The 21,730-nt window shown below is 32.9% G+C and overlaps 1 protein-coding gene across 1 annotated transcript; it reads left to right on the forward strand.

Moving 5' to 3' along the window:
- On the forward strand, positions 1–684 carry LOC139843094 (uncharacterized). Its single transcript, XM_071833169.1, has one exon. It carries the CDS (start codon positions 1–3, stop codon positions 682–684), a length of 684 nt encoding a protein of 227 aa, XP_071689270.1.
- Positions 685–21,730: the final 21,046 nt, after the last annotated feature.

The raw sequence follows: 21,730 nt of genomic DNA on the forward strand, positions 1-21,730 counted from the left end.
ATGTTAGAACTTAAAGTAGCAGCTTGGAATATTAGGGGTGCCAATAATTTAGATAAACAGAATGAGGTAAAGAATTTAATTCAAGAAGAACATCTTTGTATTTGTGATGTCTTGGAGACTCATTTGAAAACTAAGATAGTGAATAATGTTAGTAATTATATTTTCAATAATTGGGATTGGATTTCAAATGTGAAGTACAACCCTAATAGTTGTAGAATTGTTGTTGGATGGGATACCAATAAAGTTAGGATGATGGTTTTGCATATGACTAAACAAGTTATCCTGTGTTTAGTGGAAACTGTAGTGGATAGAACTAAGTTCTATTGTAGTTTTGTCTATGCTAGTAATAGTGGTGTTGAAAGGAGAAGACTTTGGGCTGATCTTGTTGGGCATAGAGCATTGATTTCACAACAACCTTTGGTTATTTTAGGCGATTTCAATGTCACATTGAAGGTGAATGAACATAGTGCAGGAGGATCCTATATGTCTGATGAGATGACAGAACTTCAAAATTGTGTCAACCATATAGAGGTGGAGGATTTATGCAACACTGGTTTTCATTTCACTTGGACCAAATTCTTGAAAAACTCTAATTGTGATGTGTTAAAGAAATTAGATATGATTTTGGCTAATGAAGAGTTTATAAGCAGATTCAGTAGTGTCCATGCCATATTTCAGCCTTAATTAGTTTCAGATCACAGTTCTGCACTATTGATTGTTCCTGATGGGATTATTACTAAACCTAAATCATTTAGGTTTATGAATTTTGTTGCTGACAAGCCTGAGTTCTTACAAGTGGTTGATAAAGGTTGGAGAATATAAATTAATGGTAATCCAATGTTCACGGTTGTCAAGAAACTCAAAGCTATGAAAAAAAATTTGAACAAGCTGAGCTGGCAGAATGGTAATGTGTTTACTTTAGTTAAAGATCTGAAAGATAAACTCAAGAAGATTCAAGCTGAGGTAGATGCTAATCCACAAGATAAAAAAAATTAAAGTTGCAGCAGTTCAAATTTTGAATGAATACATGAAGCCACAAAGGATGAAATGAAGGTCTCAAAGCAGAAAGTTAGGCTTAAATGGTTAGAGGATGGTGATAAAAATACCAAATACTGCCATGGGATCTTAAAAGCTAGAAAGAGTAAAAATAGAGTGGAAAGTATATGTAATTGTGACGACCCGGAAATTTCTGATCAAATTTAAACCTAACCTTTATATGTTTCTGACACGATAAGCAGAATTTGTAATGTTGAATCTCAAAAAGTTTGGAACTACATTCATGTAATCAATTACCCTTTGACCGTGTTCGACGATTCACGAACAATTATGTGTATATAGATATGTATATATAATATATAATATTAACTGAAAACATTAACAAAGTATTAGATATATGATACTTTACATGAACGTATTTGTTTCGATATATTTATCGACAGAATTAAGAGATAATATCAAATGATTTAATTATCAGATACATTATGATATGATTACGAGCCAATGTTATGAGGTCCACTTTGACTTAAGAAATCTATTCTTTTTGACAATATTCGGAGAATGGTAAAGTGATCTATAAGTAAGAAAGTGGAGTGTAAATAACTTAGATGTTGGATATCGACAAGTTAAGTAACTCGACATTTTTCATTAAGATGATTTCATACGTTTATTAAACCTTTGGACTTTATCCCATGCTTCACCAACAGACTGTAATTTAAAAACTTGAAACCTATTATGAATATATATAATTCTACTTTTCTAAAATGTTTTATGATATAACGATTTAAATTAATATTAAATATATTTATACGCGTATTATACGTACATAGTTTTATACTTTTACTATACTTTAACTTTACCTTTACTTTACTTTTACTTTTACTTTAACTTTAATAATTCACTTTAATAATTCATACTTTAATAATTCACTTTAATAATTCATACTTTAATAATTCACTTTAATAATTCATAATTTAATAATTCACTTTAATAATTCATACTTTAATAATTTACTTTAATAATTCATACTTTAATAATTCACTTTAATAATTCATACTTTAATAATTCACTTTAATAATTCAAAAATTTATTATAAATAAAATTCAATGGGTTTCATTATTTCATAAAAACTTGAAAATATATTTCTCTAAACTCTCTCAATCGAATTACATATATATATTTACTTAGTATTATTTCAAGATATTATTAGTATACATAAAATACTACGACGGAGTTATATTCAGACGATTTCAAAATAAGTTTTCAAACGGGATAGAGCTAAGGAAATTATGGGTTATAGCTATGGAGGTTATGGGTATTGTTCGAGAGTATTGCTCGTGAGGTCAACCTAACGTTTATCATTTTCGTTGCGTCTACGTACTTTCCAGCAATATTGAATCACAATATTGATATGTGAGCATTCATATGTTATCTTTTATATATTAATAGTGTATCCCTGACTAGTGCTCGAGTATATATGATTATGCATGTTTGTATGCTTAGTTTCGTCGTTAAATAGTTTATGATAAATCACGAATTTGATACATATGCTACTGAGATATGGTATATGATATGCATGTCGTTGAAAAGCTAAAGAAAAATTAATAACTTTTCATTTAGAAATCGTGTGGGTTCGATGAACGGATTAAAAGATATGGTCAACTGAATTATTATTAATTTTAATATTATTATTAAAACGATTATTATAATTGTTATCAGTTGATGTTATTACTACAATTATCTTTATTACTAAAAATTAATATTTTTATTGAAACTATCATTTTATTATTTTTATCATTATTATTATTATCAATATATTTTATCAAATAAATATGCGTACAAAGATATTTTTACCACACGTAATATAATTACATTAATAATACATACCACTATATTTTTATGATATTAAATGAATTTTATAAATTTTATTACTTGAGATATATAAAAGTATATTTTTATCATATATGAATTTAAATATAAATTTTTATTTATTAATAAATGACTTGTATTGTTTAGTATAATAAGATCTGATAAATATATTTAAATATATAAAACGACTATATATAAGTTATATAATAAACATGTATAAATTTTGGAAGTCATTTTGGGTCAAGTTGACTTTTGCATGTCGGTCTCGAGCATTAGGTTTGTGATACACTACGACTTGACCTAAATTGTTAGACAGATATTGACCAACATATAAATATATATACTTAATATAGGTTCGTGAATCCGAGACAAACCCTGCACTTGTTCAGTGCCGTCATATACATAATTGCTACGAAATACAGTATTGTGAGTTTCATTACTCCCTTTTTATATATATTTTTGGGCTGAGAATACATGAACTGTTTTATAACTATTTTACGAAATGGACACAAGTACTAAAAACATATTCTACGTTGAGTTGTACCACTTTGCATATTTTTCCCTAATAGCTTGGTAACTACCATTTACATGCGGTATTGTAAACACGAATCCTGTTGATAGATCTATCGGGCCTGACAACCCCAACCGGACTGGACGACCAGTATTCAACGGTTGCACAGTACTTCGTTTCAGTGACTACACTTGGTACAGTGTAGTGAGATTTCATAATAAAGGGAATATGCGACGTTGATTAAATGTTAAGTATGGTTACCAAGTGCTCAACCACTTAGAATATTTTTATTAAAACGTTTATGTATATGAAATCTTGTGGTCTATTACTATTACGGAAATGGTTGATTATGATAAACTAATGAACTCACCAACCTTTTGGTTGACACTTTAAAGCATGTTTATTCTCAGGTATTAAAGAAATCTTCCACTGTGCATTAGCTCATTTTAAGGATATTACTTGGAGTCATTCATGACATACTTTGAAAGACGTTGCATTCTAGTCGTTGAGTTCATCAAGATTAATATTAAGTCAATTATATTTGGATGTAATATTAAATGGTATGCATGCCGTCAATTTTAGATGTAAAGAAAGTTTGTCTTTTAAAAACGAATGCAATGTTTGTAAAACGTATCATATAGAGGTCAAATACCTCGCGATGTAATCAACTATTGTGAATCGTTTATAATGTATATGAACGGGTCCTTTCATTTGGTATCAGAGCGGTGGTCTTAGCGAACCAGGTCTTGCATTAGTGTGTCTAACTGATAGTTGTTAAGATGCATTAGTGAGTCTGGACTTCGACCGTGTCTGCATGTCAAAAAGTTTGCTTATCAATTCTAGTAGGAAATCATCTACTTATCATCCTTAGGAAATTACCTGCTTATCATCTTAAGTCTAGACGCGTTTTCCTGCATTTATTGCATAATAGTGTATAGACGGATTCTTATCTTAGCACATCTATTACTGTAAACTTTGACTGACATATTTTCAAAGATTGTCCGTAATTTACGGAATTTTGGTATTATATATACATATGCAAATTATGTAATTGAAGAATACCAAATCTAAATTCTACAATCTATTTCATACCAAAAATTCTTTCCCTGATCCTACGAGATGGATCCCTCAACCAGTTCGAATTCCTCTGATTCCGACAGATATTCCGATATGGATATCTACCTGAGCTCCGAAAGTAGTATCACCAGAATGGATCAACCAATTTCCCATCATCCATTTTGGATGAATTAGGGATGGGTTCGTAGTTAACTCAACCATTGGAGACAAGAAGAAGGTGATCCCTTCCATCCACCACATTGCCCTCTTGGCGATGAACCTGAAGCACTTACCGGCGAACCTGTTCGAGACACCATTTTCTCACTCATTGCTATAGTATCTCGTCATGATTATATACTATCCCATATTGCGAATCTTATTCATCCGCTCATTCCAACCGCCAATCATCCCGGTGTACTAGCAGAAATTAACGAACTTCACGCCCGAGTAGTGGCTTTGGAACACATGGTGCAAGGATTACAAACACCATCAGCAGCACCATCAGCATAACTAATACCGCCAGTAACATCCACATCGCAAGCCTCAATACCACAAGCTTCAGCAGCATCACCAGCAGTTACCGGCAGTATCATCAGCATCAACAATATCGTCAGCACCACCATCACCGTCAGTACTGTCAGCATCATCAGCACTAGCAGCACCTATAACATCACAAGTTCCGTCAGTTCAAGAATCGTCGTGGACGTCATAATTGATCAACAACGAGTATTTTGTATCAACTAGTTATGAAGTATTAACTCATTCTTCTGAAGAAATTATATATATATATTTTATATATATGAAAGCTGAAACTATAAAAATCTTTCGTACTAAGCTATTAAATATGAATTGAAAAAGGGTAGATACTACTCAGTTAAATTCATATTACTAATATGCTATGATGTACATCCTTCGTTAACAACCTAACCATTATAAATACAATCTTTGATTCAATTAAATGAATTCGGTTTCATAATAAACCAAGTGTATCATTCAATAACATGTTTAATTTTACACTTTCATCTTCAATGTACTCGAAACTTACTGGAAAACAACATTCGTATCTTGTGAAGTTAGCAAGAGTTCTATGAGCATCAGCATAATTCACTAAGGAAATATCTATAAGAATAAATATTGAAGTATTGATTACATTAGCGAAATACTCCGCGAAGATTATGTAATCTCTAATATTTTAGAGATTATTCTTTACTAATCCAAGCTGAAAATCAAATGAGCTTAATATGATATTAACTCATTAAATCTGTATTACATCTGAAGAAAATATACATACATATATTTTCATAAAGACTGTAATAAAAAATTCTTGTTCAAAATATTATTTGTGACATTTTTTTAACGGGTAGGTAATACCCGAGAGATATATAAATGCACAATTAATATATTACATTCTTCGATTCTAATTCAGTAAATCTTCAACTATACTCCCTATTTTCACAACAGTATACCTTCTTTTATAAGAAATCAAAACAACCATACTCATTCAAATTCAATCACCTATTCTGATTTTTGAAATCTCAGAATGCAACTCGAGATATAAGCAAAACCATCACTCTTAGATCCTTACATTTTTTTCAAAGCTATACTTTGACTTCAAAACTGTGATTGAACATCACTTTTAATTGTAACACTCAAAAGGATACGAGAATCAATCGAGATTTATGACGAATTTATCCTTTGGATATTGACAATGACAAGCTGCATTTAAAACGCTTCGAAATTTTGGAAGACACTTCAAATAAGGAACAATCGAGATGATGATCCAATCACACATTACCCGAAGTCTTGTACCTGAAAAACTCTCGAACCCAAAGTCATAGTTTAGCACGTACCCGCGTTGAATTCTTTAGCATTTATTAGCAAAAATCACCTTACGATTCTTTTCAAAGTAGCCAGTTTTGTCACAGCTCTAACAAGTCAACTTCGACTTTTCAGTAAAAATAATTTTATTATAACTTCGATAGATATGCTGCCCTTTCACCATCGTTACTGGGAAACCTTTCATATCTCACCACATTAGCAGTAAACTTATCAACAACTTCATTAACCTTCGACTTAAACCTCTCCGAAAAGTCACTATACTTATTCATTGAAACTCCATCTCTTATTCATCTGCATCTTGCAACAAGAATTGCCATACCAATTACTGAAAATCATCAATCAGTATTTTGAAATCTCGCAGCGTTTCTACTTCAATAGTTATATATACATATAACGTCTATCTCCTAAACTTACACACTTCGAATGTGAAGTTTCTGAAAAACATCTCAAACTGTGAATTAGTTCTCGAAATGCTAATGAAGCAGCAGAAACTGTAAACGACTTTAACAGTCAAAAGTTTGATGACAAAGAATAATGTGTTGGTAAAGCCCAGAAAAAGAGAGAAGTTGGTACTGAACAATGGATTGAGCAGACCGTGAAGGAGACCAAGGACAAATACAAGGACCAAAGTCTGTATTTAAAGAATCTTGATGATTCTGTTTCTGACGAAGTCATTAACGAATACCTTGCTCCTGACTCTAAACCTTTACGGACCTTATTCTTCATCATTATCTTATCTTAAATATTATAAGATATCTTCGTATCTCTCATTATACATATTCTCCATATTTCTGGAGATATTTTCACAACTATTCTTATCTGAGATCATTTATCTCTCCATAATATCTGCAACATAAAAGAAACTGTGTTGGTTTCTAAATTCTGAAGAAAAAAAAATCAAATATGAATGTTTTGAAGTAGTGTTGGGAACTGAAGCATGAGTTAGTATAATATAATGACACTTGAACAACGTGATTATATTACAGTAATTCATGCTGAGTTTCTAATGGAACGTGATGATTCACAGAACATACCGTCATCATGTGCCATTTACACGACTCTTACATTCTACCAAATCTCCAAAGATATTAAGAACATATCTTCTTGATAGTTCTATCTTTCCAGATATTCTGGTAATTTACCAAATCAAGATCGTACCATTACGATTTCCTTCTTAGAACATTAACTATGTTCATCCAAAACTTCATACTTACTAATTCTGGACTATTATTCGCTTGACTTAAAGCCGGGAAGAGACAACAAAAGTATGAAACTCCGAAATGTAAGGGAGAATATAAAGTCCAATAACAACACATAAATTACAAACCGTGTATATCAATGTTTATCGCAACATAAAGACACGGGAGAATTAAAAACACTATAACCCCAAGGACGAAGTAGAAGAAAACAGATTCCTCCGGTGGAAGTTGAAAAAAGAGAATGATTGTTGCGATAGTAAGGATAAGGACAAGGATTAGAACTGGATTAAGCATTTTCGCAATCTTTTGAAATTGGAATTGAGTATAGAAGTGGTAAAAACTAATGGAATGGAAAAGGTAAATATATAAGGGAAATATCAGACGTAGTAATCAGGACAGATCATCGCATTAGATCCTAATTTCCTTAAATCTCGAAGAAACAGATCTTATAGATTTCCAAGATTTTTTTTTTGAATCCCTTGAATTCCGGAATTCAACCATGACTACGTCAAAAATTATGACGAAACTTATTTTCCTCATTCCACTATTTTGTGATAGCTTCACTCATACGCTTCGAGTAATCAGATCATTTTATCCATATTACTCTATGGTAATAAAATCCTATCTATCAACACATATCCATCATTAAAACATTTTTATGGTTAGCCATGACGACCTCGATCAAATTTTGGGACAAAATTTCTTTAACGGGTAGGTACTGTGACGACCCGGAAATTTCCGATCAAATTTAAACCTAACCTTTATATGTTTCCGACACGATAAGCAGAATTTGTAATGTTGAATCTCAAAAAGTTTGGAACTACATTCATGTAATCAATTACCCTTTGACCGTGTTCGACGATTCACGAACAATTATGTGTATATAGATATGTATATATAATATATAATATTAACTAAAAACATTAACAAAGTATTAGATATATGATACTTTACATGAACGTATTTGTTTCGATATATTTATCGACAGAATTAAGAGATAATATCAAATGATTTAATTATCAGATACATTATGATATGATTACGGGCCAATGTTATGAGGTCCACTTTGATTTAAGAAATCTATTCTTTTTGACAATATTCGGAGAATGGTAAAGTGATCTATAAGTAAGAACGTGGAGTATAAATAACTTAGATGTTGGATATCGACAAGTTAAGTAACTCGACATTTTTCATTAAGATGATTTCATACGTTTATTAAACCTTTGGACTTTATCCCATGCTTCACCAACAGACTGTAATTTAAAAACTTGAAACCTATTATGAATATATATAATTCTACTTTTCTAAAATGTTTTATGATATAACAATTTAAATTAATATTAAATATATTTATACGCGTATTATACGTACATAGTTTTATACTTTCACTATACTTTAACTTTACCTTTACTTTACTTTTACTTTACTTTTATTTTACTTTAACTTTAATAATTCACTTTAATAATTCATTTTAATAATTCATACTTTAATAATTCATACTTTAATAATTCACTTTAATAATTCATACTTTAATAATTCACTTTAATAATTCATACTTTAATAATTCACTTTAATAATTCATACTTTAATAATTCACTTTAATAATTCATACTTTAATAATTCACTTTAATAATTCAAAAATCTATTATAAATAGAATTCAATAGGTTTCATTATTTCATAAAAACTTGAAAATATATTTCTCTAAACTCTCTCAATCGAATTACATATATATATATATATATTTACTTAGTATTATTTCAAGATATTATTAGTATACATAAAATACTACGACGGAGTTATATTCAGACGATTTCAAAATAAGTTTTCAAACGGGATAGAGCTAAGGAAATTATGGGTTATAGCTATGGAGGTTATGGGTATTGTTTGAGAGTATTGCTCGTGAGGTCAACCTAACGTTTATCATTTTCGTTGCGTCTACGTACTTTCCTGTAATATTGAATCATAATATTGATACATGAGCATTCATATCTTATCTTTTATATATTAATAGTGTATCCCTGACTAGTGCTCGAGTATATATGATTATGCATGTTTGTATGCTTAGTTTCGTCGTTAAATAGTTTATGATAAATCACGAATTTGATACATATGCTACTGAGATAAGGTATATGATATGCATGTCGTTGAAAAGCTAAAGAAAAATTAATAATTTTTCATTTAGAAATCGTGTGGGTTCGATGAACGGATTAAAAGATATGGTCAACTGAATTATTATTAATTTTAATATTATTATTAAAACGATTATTATAATTGTTATTAGTTGATGTTATTACTAAAATTATCTTTATTACTAAAAATTAATATTTTTATTGAAACTATCATTTTATTATTTTTATCATTATTATTATTATCAATATTATTTTATCAAATAAATATGCGTACAAAGATATTTTTACCACACGTAATATAATTACATTAATAATACATACCACTATATTTTTATGATATTAAGTAAATTTTATAAATTTTATTACTTGAGATATATAAAAGTATATTTTTATCATATATGAATTTAAATATAAATTTTTATTTATTAATAAATGACTTGTATTGTTTAGTATAATAAGATCTGATAAATATATTTAAATATATAAAACGACTATATATAAGTTATATAATAAACATGTATAGATTTTGAAAGTCATTTTGGGTCAAGTTGACTTTTGTTGACTTTTGCATGTCGGTCTCGAGCATTAGGATTGTGATACACTACGTCTTGACCTAAATTGTTAGACAGATATTGACCAACATATAAATATATATACTTAATATAGGTTCGTGAATCCGAGACAAACCCTGTACTTGTTCAGTGCCGTCATATACATAATTGCTATGAAATACAGTATTGTGAGTTTCATTACTCCCTTTTTATATATATTTTTGGGCTGAGAATACATGCACTGTTTTATAACTGTTTTACGAAATGGACACAAGTACTAAAAACATATTCTACGTTGAGTTGTACCACTTTGCATATTTTTCCCTAATAGCTTGGTAACTACCATTTACATGCGGTATTGTAAACGCGAATCCTGTTGATACATCTATCGGGCCTGACAACCCCAACCGGACTGGACGACTAGTATTCAACGGTTGCACAGTACTTCGTTTCAGTGACTACACTTGGTACAGTGTAGTGAGATTTCATAATAAAGGGAATATGCGACGTTGATTAAATGTTAAGTATGGTTACCAAGTGCTCAACCACTTAGAATATTTTTATTAAAACGTTTATGTATATGAAATCTTGTGGTCTATTACTATTACGGAAATGGTTGATTATGATAAACTAATGAACTCACCAACCTTTTGGTTGACACTTTAAAGCATGTTTATTCTCAGGTATTAAAGAAATCTTCCGTTGTGCATTAGCTCATTTTAAGGATATTACTTGGAGTCATTCATGACATACTTTGAAAGACGTTGCATTCGAGTCGTTGAGTTCATCAAGATTAATATTAAGTCAATTATAGTTGGATGTAATATGAAATGGTATGCATGCCGTCAATTTTAGATGTAAAGAAAGTTTGTCTTTTAAAAACGAATGCAATGTTTGTAAAACGTATCATATAGAGGTCAAATACCTCGCGATGTAATCAACTATTGTGAATCGTTTATAATGTATATGAATGGGTCCTTTCATTTGGTATCAGAGCGGTGGTCTTAGCGAACCAGGTCTTGCATTAGTGTGTCTAACTGATAGTTGTTAAGATGCATTAGTGAGTATGGACTTCGACCGTGTCTGCATGTCAAAAAGTTTGCTTATCAATTCTAGTCAGAAATCATCTACTTATCATCCTTAGGAAATTACCTGCTTATCATCTTAAGTCTAGACGCGTTAACCTGCATTTATTGCATAATAGTGTATAGACGGATTCTTATCTTAGCACATCTATTACTGTGAACTTTGACTGACATCTTTTCAAAGATTGTCCGTAATTTACGGAATTTTGGTATTATATATACATATGCAAATTATGTAATTGAAGAATACCAAATCTAAATTCTACAATCTATTTCATACCAAAAATTCTTTCCCTGATCCTAAGAGATGGATCCCTCAACCAGTTCGAATTCTTCATATTCCGACAGCTATTCCGATATGGATATCTACCTGAGCTCCGAAAGTAGTATCACCGGAATGGATCAACCAATTTCCCATCAATTATAGTTGGATGTAATATGAAATGGTATGCATGTCGTCAATTTTAGATGTAAAGAAATTTTGTCTTTTAAAAACGAATGCAATGTTTGTAAAACGTATCATATAGAGTTCAAATACCTCGCGATGTAATCAACTATTGTGAATCGTTTATAATGTATATGAACGGGTCCTTTCAGTAATGAGCAAGGTCAAAGATTTTTTGGAGAAGATGTTGCTGATCAAATTATTAACCATTTCAAGAACTTCTTGGGTAGCTCTAGTAATGCTCAGCCTATGGATAATGTTGGGGATATCTTTACCACTCTATTGAGTAGTGAATAGGCAAATGCTATGGTGGTTGAGGTTTCTGACAAGGAGATTAAAGATGCAATTTTTGACATAGACAACAACAAGGCTTCAGATCCTGATGGATTTACTGCAGGTTTCTTTAAAAAAGCATGGTCTATAATTGGTGAAGAGGTGTGTTTGGCTATTAAAGATTTCTTTAGATTATGAAGATTATTGGGTGAGGTCAATGCCACTTTGTTAGCCCTTATCCCAAAGGTTGACACTCCTAATAAAGTATTTGAATTTAGGCCAATTGCTTGTTGTAATGTTTTGTATAAAAGTATTAGCAAAATTCTCACATCAAGGATCAAAAGTGGACTGAGCAAATTAGTTAGTTTGAACCAAAGTGCATTTATCCCAAGTAGAGCAATTTAAGACAACATCTTACTTACTCAAGAGTTATTAAGAGGTTATGGGAGAGCTAATGGGCCAAAGAGGTGTGCAATGAAGATTGATATCCAAAAGGCCTATGACACTGTAAGTTGAGATTTCTTGAGGAATATTCTTCATAAGTTTGGATTCCATGGTAAAATGATTGATATGTGAAATCGTACCTTAAAATAACTAGCTAAAAACTTAACAATTATCACACACTTACAGGTAACTATAACCCGATCATGCAGTAATCTATAAGTAATAGACCAGTTCGTTCCATAGAGAGCAGTTTAATCAAGATTTTAACACTAATAATTATTCTAGAATTCAGTTTAAGAGTTTTGGTTTGTATTTCAATTCACGCAATCAACGCGAAATAAAATGAAATGAAATAACAATAAAGATAAAATAGTGTTCACTTGAATGATTCACTACTAACACGGATTGTTCTTGCAATTATTACCAATTATTATGTTCTAAATATAGCTATATGACTTTTCACAAAGTTCTAATCAATCAAAGTTGGTAAACTCACATAAACTCACTTCAACAGATTAAACTATATTTGATACAAACTAATGAGACTTGGTTTGGACTAAATTCACATTAAGTCCTAATTATCACAATCATTTGTAACAATTTCACTATCATGCATTTCACTAGTCTTCCAATTACCAAATAAATCAATGACACAATCACTTGAAATCACCTCTTTAATTGTCTAGATCACCTAAGTGTTGAAGCATAGATTGCATCTCAAATCTAACTCACATTAAACGATTAACAACCTATGTAATTGGATTAAGAACTAAAAACATGCAAAAGAATGGATCTTTAACCAAACACAATCAATTTCAATCATCAAAACATTAAATCATTAAGATAGAACAATCCAACATTTGTAGTTTCACATTCAAGTAAACACTAGACTAATTTAGCCTAGCATATTAAAATAACAAAGAATGATCAAAAAATGAAAATCAATGGAACTCATGATTACAAGATAAACTGATGATAAAAACGAGTACCAATTGTAATGATTAACTAAATAGAAGTAAAGAAATAACAAGCCTTCAATGAGAGAGTGTAGACCTTCAAAAAAACCTTCAAATCATGGCTGGAAAACTGCATTCCCCATTAGGGTTAAAAACCTCAGATATTTATAGTAGAACAAAAAGTCACCAGTTCGAGCCCGCATCACGACCGTGATGGCCTTATCGCGACCGGGATCAAGAAGCAGCATCGCGACCGCGATGCACCTATCGTGACCGTGATCAACCATTTTTCGAATTCTGTAAATCCCTGTCAACTTATTACTACCTGGATGCCTCCTATCAAGGCCGTGATTCACTCCAGACTCAGCAAAACTTCATTTTCTTGCATCCAAACGTACTTTAAGCTCAAATATCATCAAAACTTAGCAAGAAATCACCAAAACACTAACCCGAAGACCTCTGGAGCTATATTTATCATTTTAGCTCAATAAATTACAAAAGTCTTCACATTTTTTCGAATAAACACAAATAAAGAACCGATATCGCGATAATAAATATGTATAATTTGAGCGATATCAAATCCCCCACACTTGAACCTTGCTTGTCCTCAAGCAAGCCTATCTTCAAATAATATAAACTAATATAGAAATAAACAAACTTGGACAAGTCTTCAATAATTTAGAAACTAAGACATACCGATATCATCTTCAAAAGCAATAATTCCATACCGCGTAGTCTTCAACATATCAAGCACAAGGATCAAATCTTCAACAAACCATCAAACTAACACAGTTCAAGCCTAAATCTTCCCATCACAACCATTCCCCCGGTCAAAGTCAACTCCCTCTTCGGAAAGGTCATCAAAACATCAATTATCAAATATGAAATATCATAAACTCAAACTTTTGACCTCCTTGACTTTGACCAATTACGTAGGATTCACGGGATAGCCATTAACTTACCAAAATCAACTCAAAATTATCAACAAGATATAAAGCATAAGCTCCAATCACCATGAAATCATAATGTAAAACCCCAAAAATGAACAAGGATATAAATATCACAAAAATTACCGTTCACCAAGGAATCTATCTTGCACCAAAGTATCAACCCCGGTATGGCTATCCCTCTTTCACCTCCATGCCCCTAAAACACCAATTTAGTTGGTCAATTCCAAATATAAACCGTCAATTCCAAAATTTAGGTTAAGGTGGATGCGCCAAAGCGTAGGGGACTGGCTACCCCTATCTTTATGGTCAATCCGGGCACAGGATGACCGGCACTCATCAAGCTTTCTATAACAACTCTATGGTTTCTCTCATAGTAGGTCGAAAGCATTTACGTAGGTTTGTGGAATTAGTGCCCCACGTGGCTAATAAAGAGTTGCATTAATTCCATAATTTGGCTTAAAAACCGGTGTGCATACAAGCCTTCCCTATTATGGGACTGCCGCACGGGTAGTTCCACTGAAGCGACCTACCTTGGGTATATTTTTTTGGGGGGTCTATTGCACGAAACCTGAAAGACTTTACTTTCAAGCAATGGTCTTTTGAAATAAACATAACTTGTAAGACTTTAATTACAAGTTCGGAAGACTTTACTTCCTAAAAACAACATGGGAGGACTCGATTCTCCCGGAAGTGTTTAAACACTTTTAATTTTTTTTATTTAAGGTCCTTGGACCCCACTTCCCACGCATCTAGCTTTTATGCTAGTTTTAAGAAAATGTAGGAAGCAGATGCTACATTTCCATATTTTAAAGGTTACCATGGCTTTTGGCCATGGCGTGCGTTGTTTAAGCAAACGCTAGCACGAAGCCATTGCACTTACATAAAAAGACAGCACGGTTGAAGCTCAAGGCTCCTCTTCCTACAGTACAATAAATCGGTATAATACATTGTGAAATGAAATATTAACCAATGTCAGTATGAAATGATGTAGATTAGGAAGTCTCCTACACCAATTAAGACGGGCATTCGGAAGACTTGACTTCCTTTATGGATGCACTTGAATCATCCTACAATTTGAATTTTTTTAAATCCTGAAAGACTTTGCTTCCTTATTTTATTTTATTTTTCAACAAAAACTTAATCGAAAAGTCCATAAAATTTTCAAATTGACGAAAAATGTCCGCGAGGATTTATCTCACCCCCCAACCCCACACTTAAGATCATGTAATGCCCTCATTTACATAAAATCTTGTAATTAAAGATGAATTCGAGAGGACAATAGTGAAAAGGGAAAAGAAAAATAAAAACCCGAATTTTTAGATCCGGAGATCATGGAGAGACTGTGCACGATGGCGCTGAACTTACTGCCATCATAAGAACATCGGCATTCACTCGAACATCAACCACACAATTATCATCAAATGCAATAAATTGCTGAACTTAATGCCAGTCTTTGAAATATAACAGCATGCGAATCATCATAACCTGCAAATAAAATAAACCACGCATGCTAATATGGGGTGGTACCACCGCGGTACCGAAACGCCCCATCAAAATACCAAGTACATAGTTTAAAAATATCAAATACAGTCATCCATAACAGTAACAGATAGAAATTAAAAATTGTCTTAACAACCACACATGCGCACATATGTGCCCTCGCCGTTAACATAAAAGCTTCTCAAAAGAACCCCCAGAAGGACCCACTAGGCTCGGGGGTTTGCTGATCCTGTTGTTGCTGCTGAGACTGCTGGTGCTGCTGCTGCATTGCAAGCTGGTGGGCGGCTTGAGCATGAGCAAGATCCAGATCATAGATGTAAGAAGGGCGAGGTGAGCCTGGGCCTCCCCATTCAGTCCAACCGGGAGGAATTGGTTGAATGAAATTCTGCGGGTCACGGCGGTAAAGATCAAAGGAATGTTGATTCCACTGCATATTAGCACGAATACTCGCTTGGTTATACCAAGTCTGCTCAAAACCCTGATCAACATGCTGACGAAGTAATAGGTTCTGCTCGTCATAATACTCCCGATCAACCCTACTACGATCATCAACATACTCTCGTATACCCATAAACTGCTCCTCAGCATGCAATCTCATACCACTAAACTGGTTTGTAATAAAATCACAAGTCAAACCAGCACCACTCGAACTACCAGCCTCGGTCATCTCTACATCAGCTGGAGGCACATCTTCCTCCTCATCTGGATCCGTCAAATCAGCCTCAGACTGAGCATGCATACCTGTATACTTACAAATCTTTTTCTTCTTTCTCACCAAAACCTTACAACCTTCATAAACCTGAGCACCAAGCGCTCGTGTACCCTCATTCTCAATCCTAGCCGGCTGAATACGCCGAACATGCGAAGGCGTTAACGAAAGACCAAGGAACTCAACAATTAAAGTAACATAAACACCACCACTTAACGGACTGTCGGGCTTAAGATTATGACCCTGCCCGCAAAGAGACTTAGCGACCCCATAAGGAATCTTAACCTTCTCCTCATCCCACAAATGACTAAGATAAAACAAATTAGTAATGCTGACTTTCTCTGTATTTTGCCATCTCTGATTATGGTGTTTGCAATAAATCGCTGGATGATACGAAGACGATTATCCTTTATCAATGTGTAGGAGCTGCTACTCGGTTTGTAACTGTGCTTATGAGTCATGTTGTACCAAGCTACGTCATGCTAAAATGAATTACTGAAACGATTACAATCATATAAGTAAGAACCTAGAGTATCCTCATCCACCTGAGCATCCTCATAGATAGTGAGTGCGTTGGCCATGTCCATAATAGTCATGGAGCGCATTTGTCCACCCAACTAAAAAGTTAATAACACCTCATCATGACGACTAGCAGTGGGGACAAAATGAGCAGTTGAGAAAAACTCAAACACCACACTTTGTAGATCGGACGATCCAGGTGAAAGAACTCATACCAATCACTAAAACCAATACGTTCCCCATGACCTACTCTATACTGTTGAACCAACATTTCGCGCACCTCCTCAGCTAAACCAATCTCCTCGAGAGGTTCCCAATCAGGATAACGCGTAAATATAAACTTACGGTCCTCTATCTCAGTTAACACATCCATCTATTCGGTATAATTTTCATTATTACGCTCCCAAACCAAGTAAGGATGCAAATCCTTCAGGAGCCTATGAGCCCTTGGATGAACGGGTGCCATTGGCACATTTTGTGAAGAACTCGGTCTTTTCGTTCCCTATAAAAACAAACACAAACACAAAAGAAACAAACGGGAAAAAGAAAATGTAAGCATTAGTTAAAACCAATTTAAATCCAACTTCCCCATTTGCGCGCACATTTAATAAATAATCTTCATATTCAAAAACTCAATTAACAAAATCCTACATTATCATATAAACGACACAAAATCATCCTTACATAATGCCAATATCATATTTCATGCAATAAAAGGAACAAAAAATCAAGTTAACGAATAACACATGAATTAGGCATAGCACATTCTAACAATTCTATCTCAAATCAACCGTAAAACTGAGTTAAACTTAGTCAACTAGTTCAATATAATCCAAAATTGACATGAACCCTAATTTTAAAAAATAAGTAATCAAATGATTCATGACAATTAATAACCAACAAAATTGATAACTAGCATAACTAACACCAATTCATAACAATTAATGAACAAAATCAAAATAAAGGCCAAACTTTATCATACTCAAGAACCCTAGAATCAAAACTAACAATTTAGGATCAAATAGCATATGAAACTAGATTCTAGCATGTTATACAATCATAAACAAATCAAATTCGGCTGACACAAAGCAATCAACACCCCCACACTTGATTTCAACCAAACTCATATGCACACCCAATTAGAAATCAAAATTAGAAGTAATTATACTTAAAAAGGATGTTAAAATCGTTACCTTTGTCTTTGGAGGCATGATTAACAATGGATTTGATGTTGAATTGAAGTGAAAATCGATTAGGGTTTAGTGTTGGAGCTCAAGAAATTTGGCGGGGGTATGTGTGTATATTTTTGAAACCAAAACAGCAATTAAAATAAAAAACGATTTGCAGTTGGGCCCGTATCGCGGTCGCGATGGGTTATATCACGGTCGCGATGGGTTATATCGCGGTCGCGATGAGCATGTACCTGGTACCAGTTTTTTTCTGATTCCCGGATCGCGGTCGCGATGGGTATTATCCCGGTCGCGATGAACCTTGTATCTAAATGACAAAATTTTTGTCACCCAACCGCGGTCGCGATGGGGTGTGTCCCGATCGCGATACACCTCCAGCTTTTTTTTTTCAAAAGTTTTATACTTTTTATAGTTTTTCTGTTTTAAGGATGTATGTAAAAATGAAAATAAAAACAAACTTACAAACTTTACACATTTGTGCGATGTTTATGTTGGAGTCGCGCACTCGACTCCTCTTCCATGATTAGCAGTTGTCGGGTCCCTTGACTCCGATGTTGCTGGAGTCGTAACCATGCCCGAATCTGTCTTTTAGGGTGGTCTTTCTATCTTCGTCCCTTATCACTATCGTACCTGTGTCGAAATCAAGGGTTATCCTTGCGGTTGCTAAGAATCCTTATCCCAACACTATCGGTGTATTCTTATCTGCTGCACAATTCATAATGAAAAGTCTTCTTCAAAGCTAACACCGTGAATGTTAATGGGTACGTCTAATGCAATCCCTATCAGGTTATCAATGGTTTTATTCCCAAAATAGATGTTAGTAGTAGTGTGGACTAGCTCTCTGATCCCCAACGACTTTGCTATTTCTATTGGCATCATGTTAACACTGGCACCTGAATCTAGTAATACCGAGTAAAGCTTTTTACCCGGGAACCGACATAAAACCAAAAACTTGCCCGGATCCATAAGCCTTCTACGAGGCTTGAATCTGCATTGTGGTGTAGAATTAACATATTCAACTTCTTCAATCGTCCATCCATCTTCATCAACAAATGAACTTTTCGTGTTCTTAATTAGCTTATCTGTGTTTTTCTTACCCCACATTTTCTCAAGAGTCTCGCAAATTTTGTGACGACCCGACAAAATCGTCATTGACGGCGCCGTCAACTTAGGTCACATAACGTGGTCATAAGTCTTTAAAACAAGGTTTGACCAAAATATGTCGCATTCATTTCAAATGTAAAGATGTTTCAAAGTTTACAAAAGTAGTCTGGCAATTTAAGTTACAACGTTTAAGTACAAATGAAATATATGTGACACAAATTAAGTAAAGTCAAAAGACGCTCCATGTATGCATGTATACTCGACATCCAAGCAAGTATCAAAATAGTGTGCGGAAGCATGAATCACTTAGCATTCAAGAACCTGAGAAAACATAGAAAAATCTGTCAACGAAAACATTGGTGATATCATAGGTTTAGTAAGTATATTGTATTGAACCACAAGATTTAGTTTAAGTTGCTTATCCAAATCGGTTACACTCCAAAAGTGGTTGTTTGTATCACGAGCACCCAATTATCAAGGCTTAACTGAATGGTACCTCTGAATCATATTGTTAGAACCTACACTATACCTGAAAATATATTTCATCCGCTAACGGTAGCGAACCGTCCGAATTAGGGCTCGTCAAGCCCGTATGGATCCACACAACATAAGTTCTCGCTTACACCCGACAAGTGTAACTAATGATAATTGAACTTGAGGATTTTTGTTCTAACTCGTACGTGAAATGTTTGTTTTCGTACTTGTGTTTAAAGTATAAAAGTATATAATGTTTATGTTCTCTCATCCCAAGTATAAGTATAAAAAAGTAAAAGTGGGACTATGATTTCACCTTGAGTGCACGAGTATAAAGGTACTTCACAAAGTAACGTGTGCAAGAACGAATGCTAGTCTTAACCTAAACAATAGGTTGTATCAATATCAGTAAGATATAAAGTTAGTCAAAGTTGTTCAATTAGTCCTATGGCTCGTTACGACTCGATTATATAGCATGTGAGTCAAATTTTCAAGTTTCATGCGAGAGATAAGTATAAAAGCAAGTTAGAACGATTGCATAAGTGTTTGGTTAAGTTTGACTAAAATTCAAACTTGGTCGTCAAAGTCAACGGGGTCGGGTCGGGTATTCGACTATTGTACATAAAAACTTAGTCATATATAAGCATGTTGGCAAAATTTCATGTTAATCGGAGTTGCGAGTAAGCGGGAACGAAAATTGAAAATCTAAAAGTGAGTTTGGTCAGGGGGAAATCTCGTGACCGTGAGTCCCCAGGCCATTTGTAATGACCCGGAGATTTCCGATCAAATTTAAACTTTAATCTTTATATGTTTCCGACACGATAAGCAAAGTCTGTAATGTTGAGTCTCGAAAATTTTGGAAAACTATGTTCATATGCTCAAATTACCCTTTGACTATTTCCGATGATTCACGAACAACTATTTGTAAATAGGTATGTATATATTTAAATAAATATATATGATTTGAAATATAATTTATGATGTAATTGTTAGAAATTAATTATGTAAGAATAATTATTATTATTTAAAACATATCTACAAATAAAAGTATATTAAAAATAAATATTAAATGATTGTAATACTCGTTTGATGTTTCGATTGATATTAAGCAAGTTAAATTCAAACTTATATAATCTTAAAATAAACGGTGATACGAAAATGAGTTCTATAAATTTTAAGCTTACTAAAAATGTATTTAGGAACTATTTGTTAAGTTTTAACACTTTTTATATTGCACTCATAAATGAGAGGGACAATTGATGTAATTATTATTTAATAGTTAATGACTGAATTTTTTTACCATAATGACTAAAATAAATAAATATAGTTAATTTAAAAATATGGGATTTTCCGAATACTTTTATCTATCACTAATTATCAACGGAGCACGATAGACCTTACTATTTAAACTGTCGGCAGGCTAACTATAGTTAGATATTTTCTCTTTTTGGCACGTTGCCTTATAGTTATATGTTAAATATTATGCTAGTGTGTTTATTGCTTCTTGATATACTTTATAATATATTGGAAATCAATTAACTTTATGCTTACTACTCCGATCCACCTGTTCCATTTCATTACCGATGAATTGATTAAATTGAAGAGATTACTGTGCAGTTTTTGTTTTCTTTCTTCACAAAAGAATCTTAGATTATAATTATATATATTACACTTGCAAATATCATATAACCCCACTTTACAAGTAATAATTGGTTGACTAGTATATACAAACAAATAAGTAATTGTTTACAAAAGGTGACTAGAGTGCAGCTGGCATATATGTGCATATGGAGGGAGTTAGTGGCTGACATTGTGAACAACTAAAGGTTGATGGTTACATTTTTATTTAGATTATAAAATGTTTAGGGATGACATTAGATAGAGTATACAGCGAATATATATAGTAAACGAATACGGAAATAAATTGATG

The sequence above is a fragment of the Rutidosis leptorrhynchoides genome, chromosome 4 (genome assembly GCF_046630445.1).
Source record: "Rutidosis leptorrhynchoides isolate AG116_Rl617_1_P2 chromosome 4, CSIRO_AGI_Rlap_v1, whole genome shotgun sequence".
Classification (NCBI taxonomy): Eukaryota; Viridiplantae; Streptophyta; class Magnoliopsida; order Asterales; family Asteraceae; genus Rutidosis; species Rutidosis leptorrhynchoides.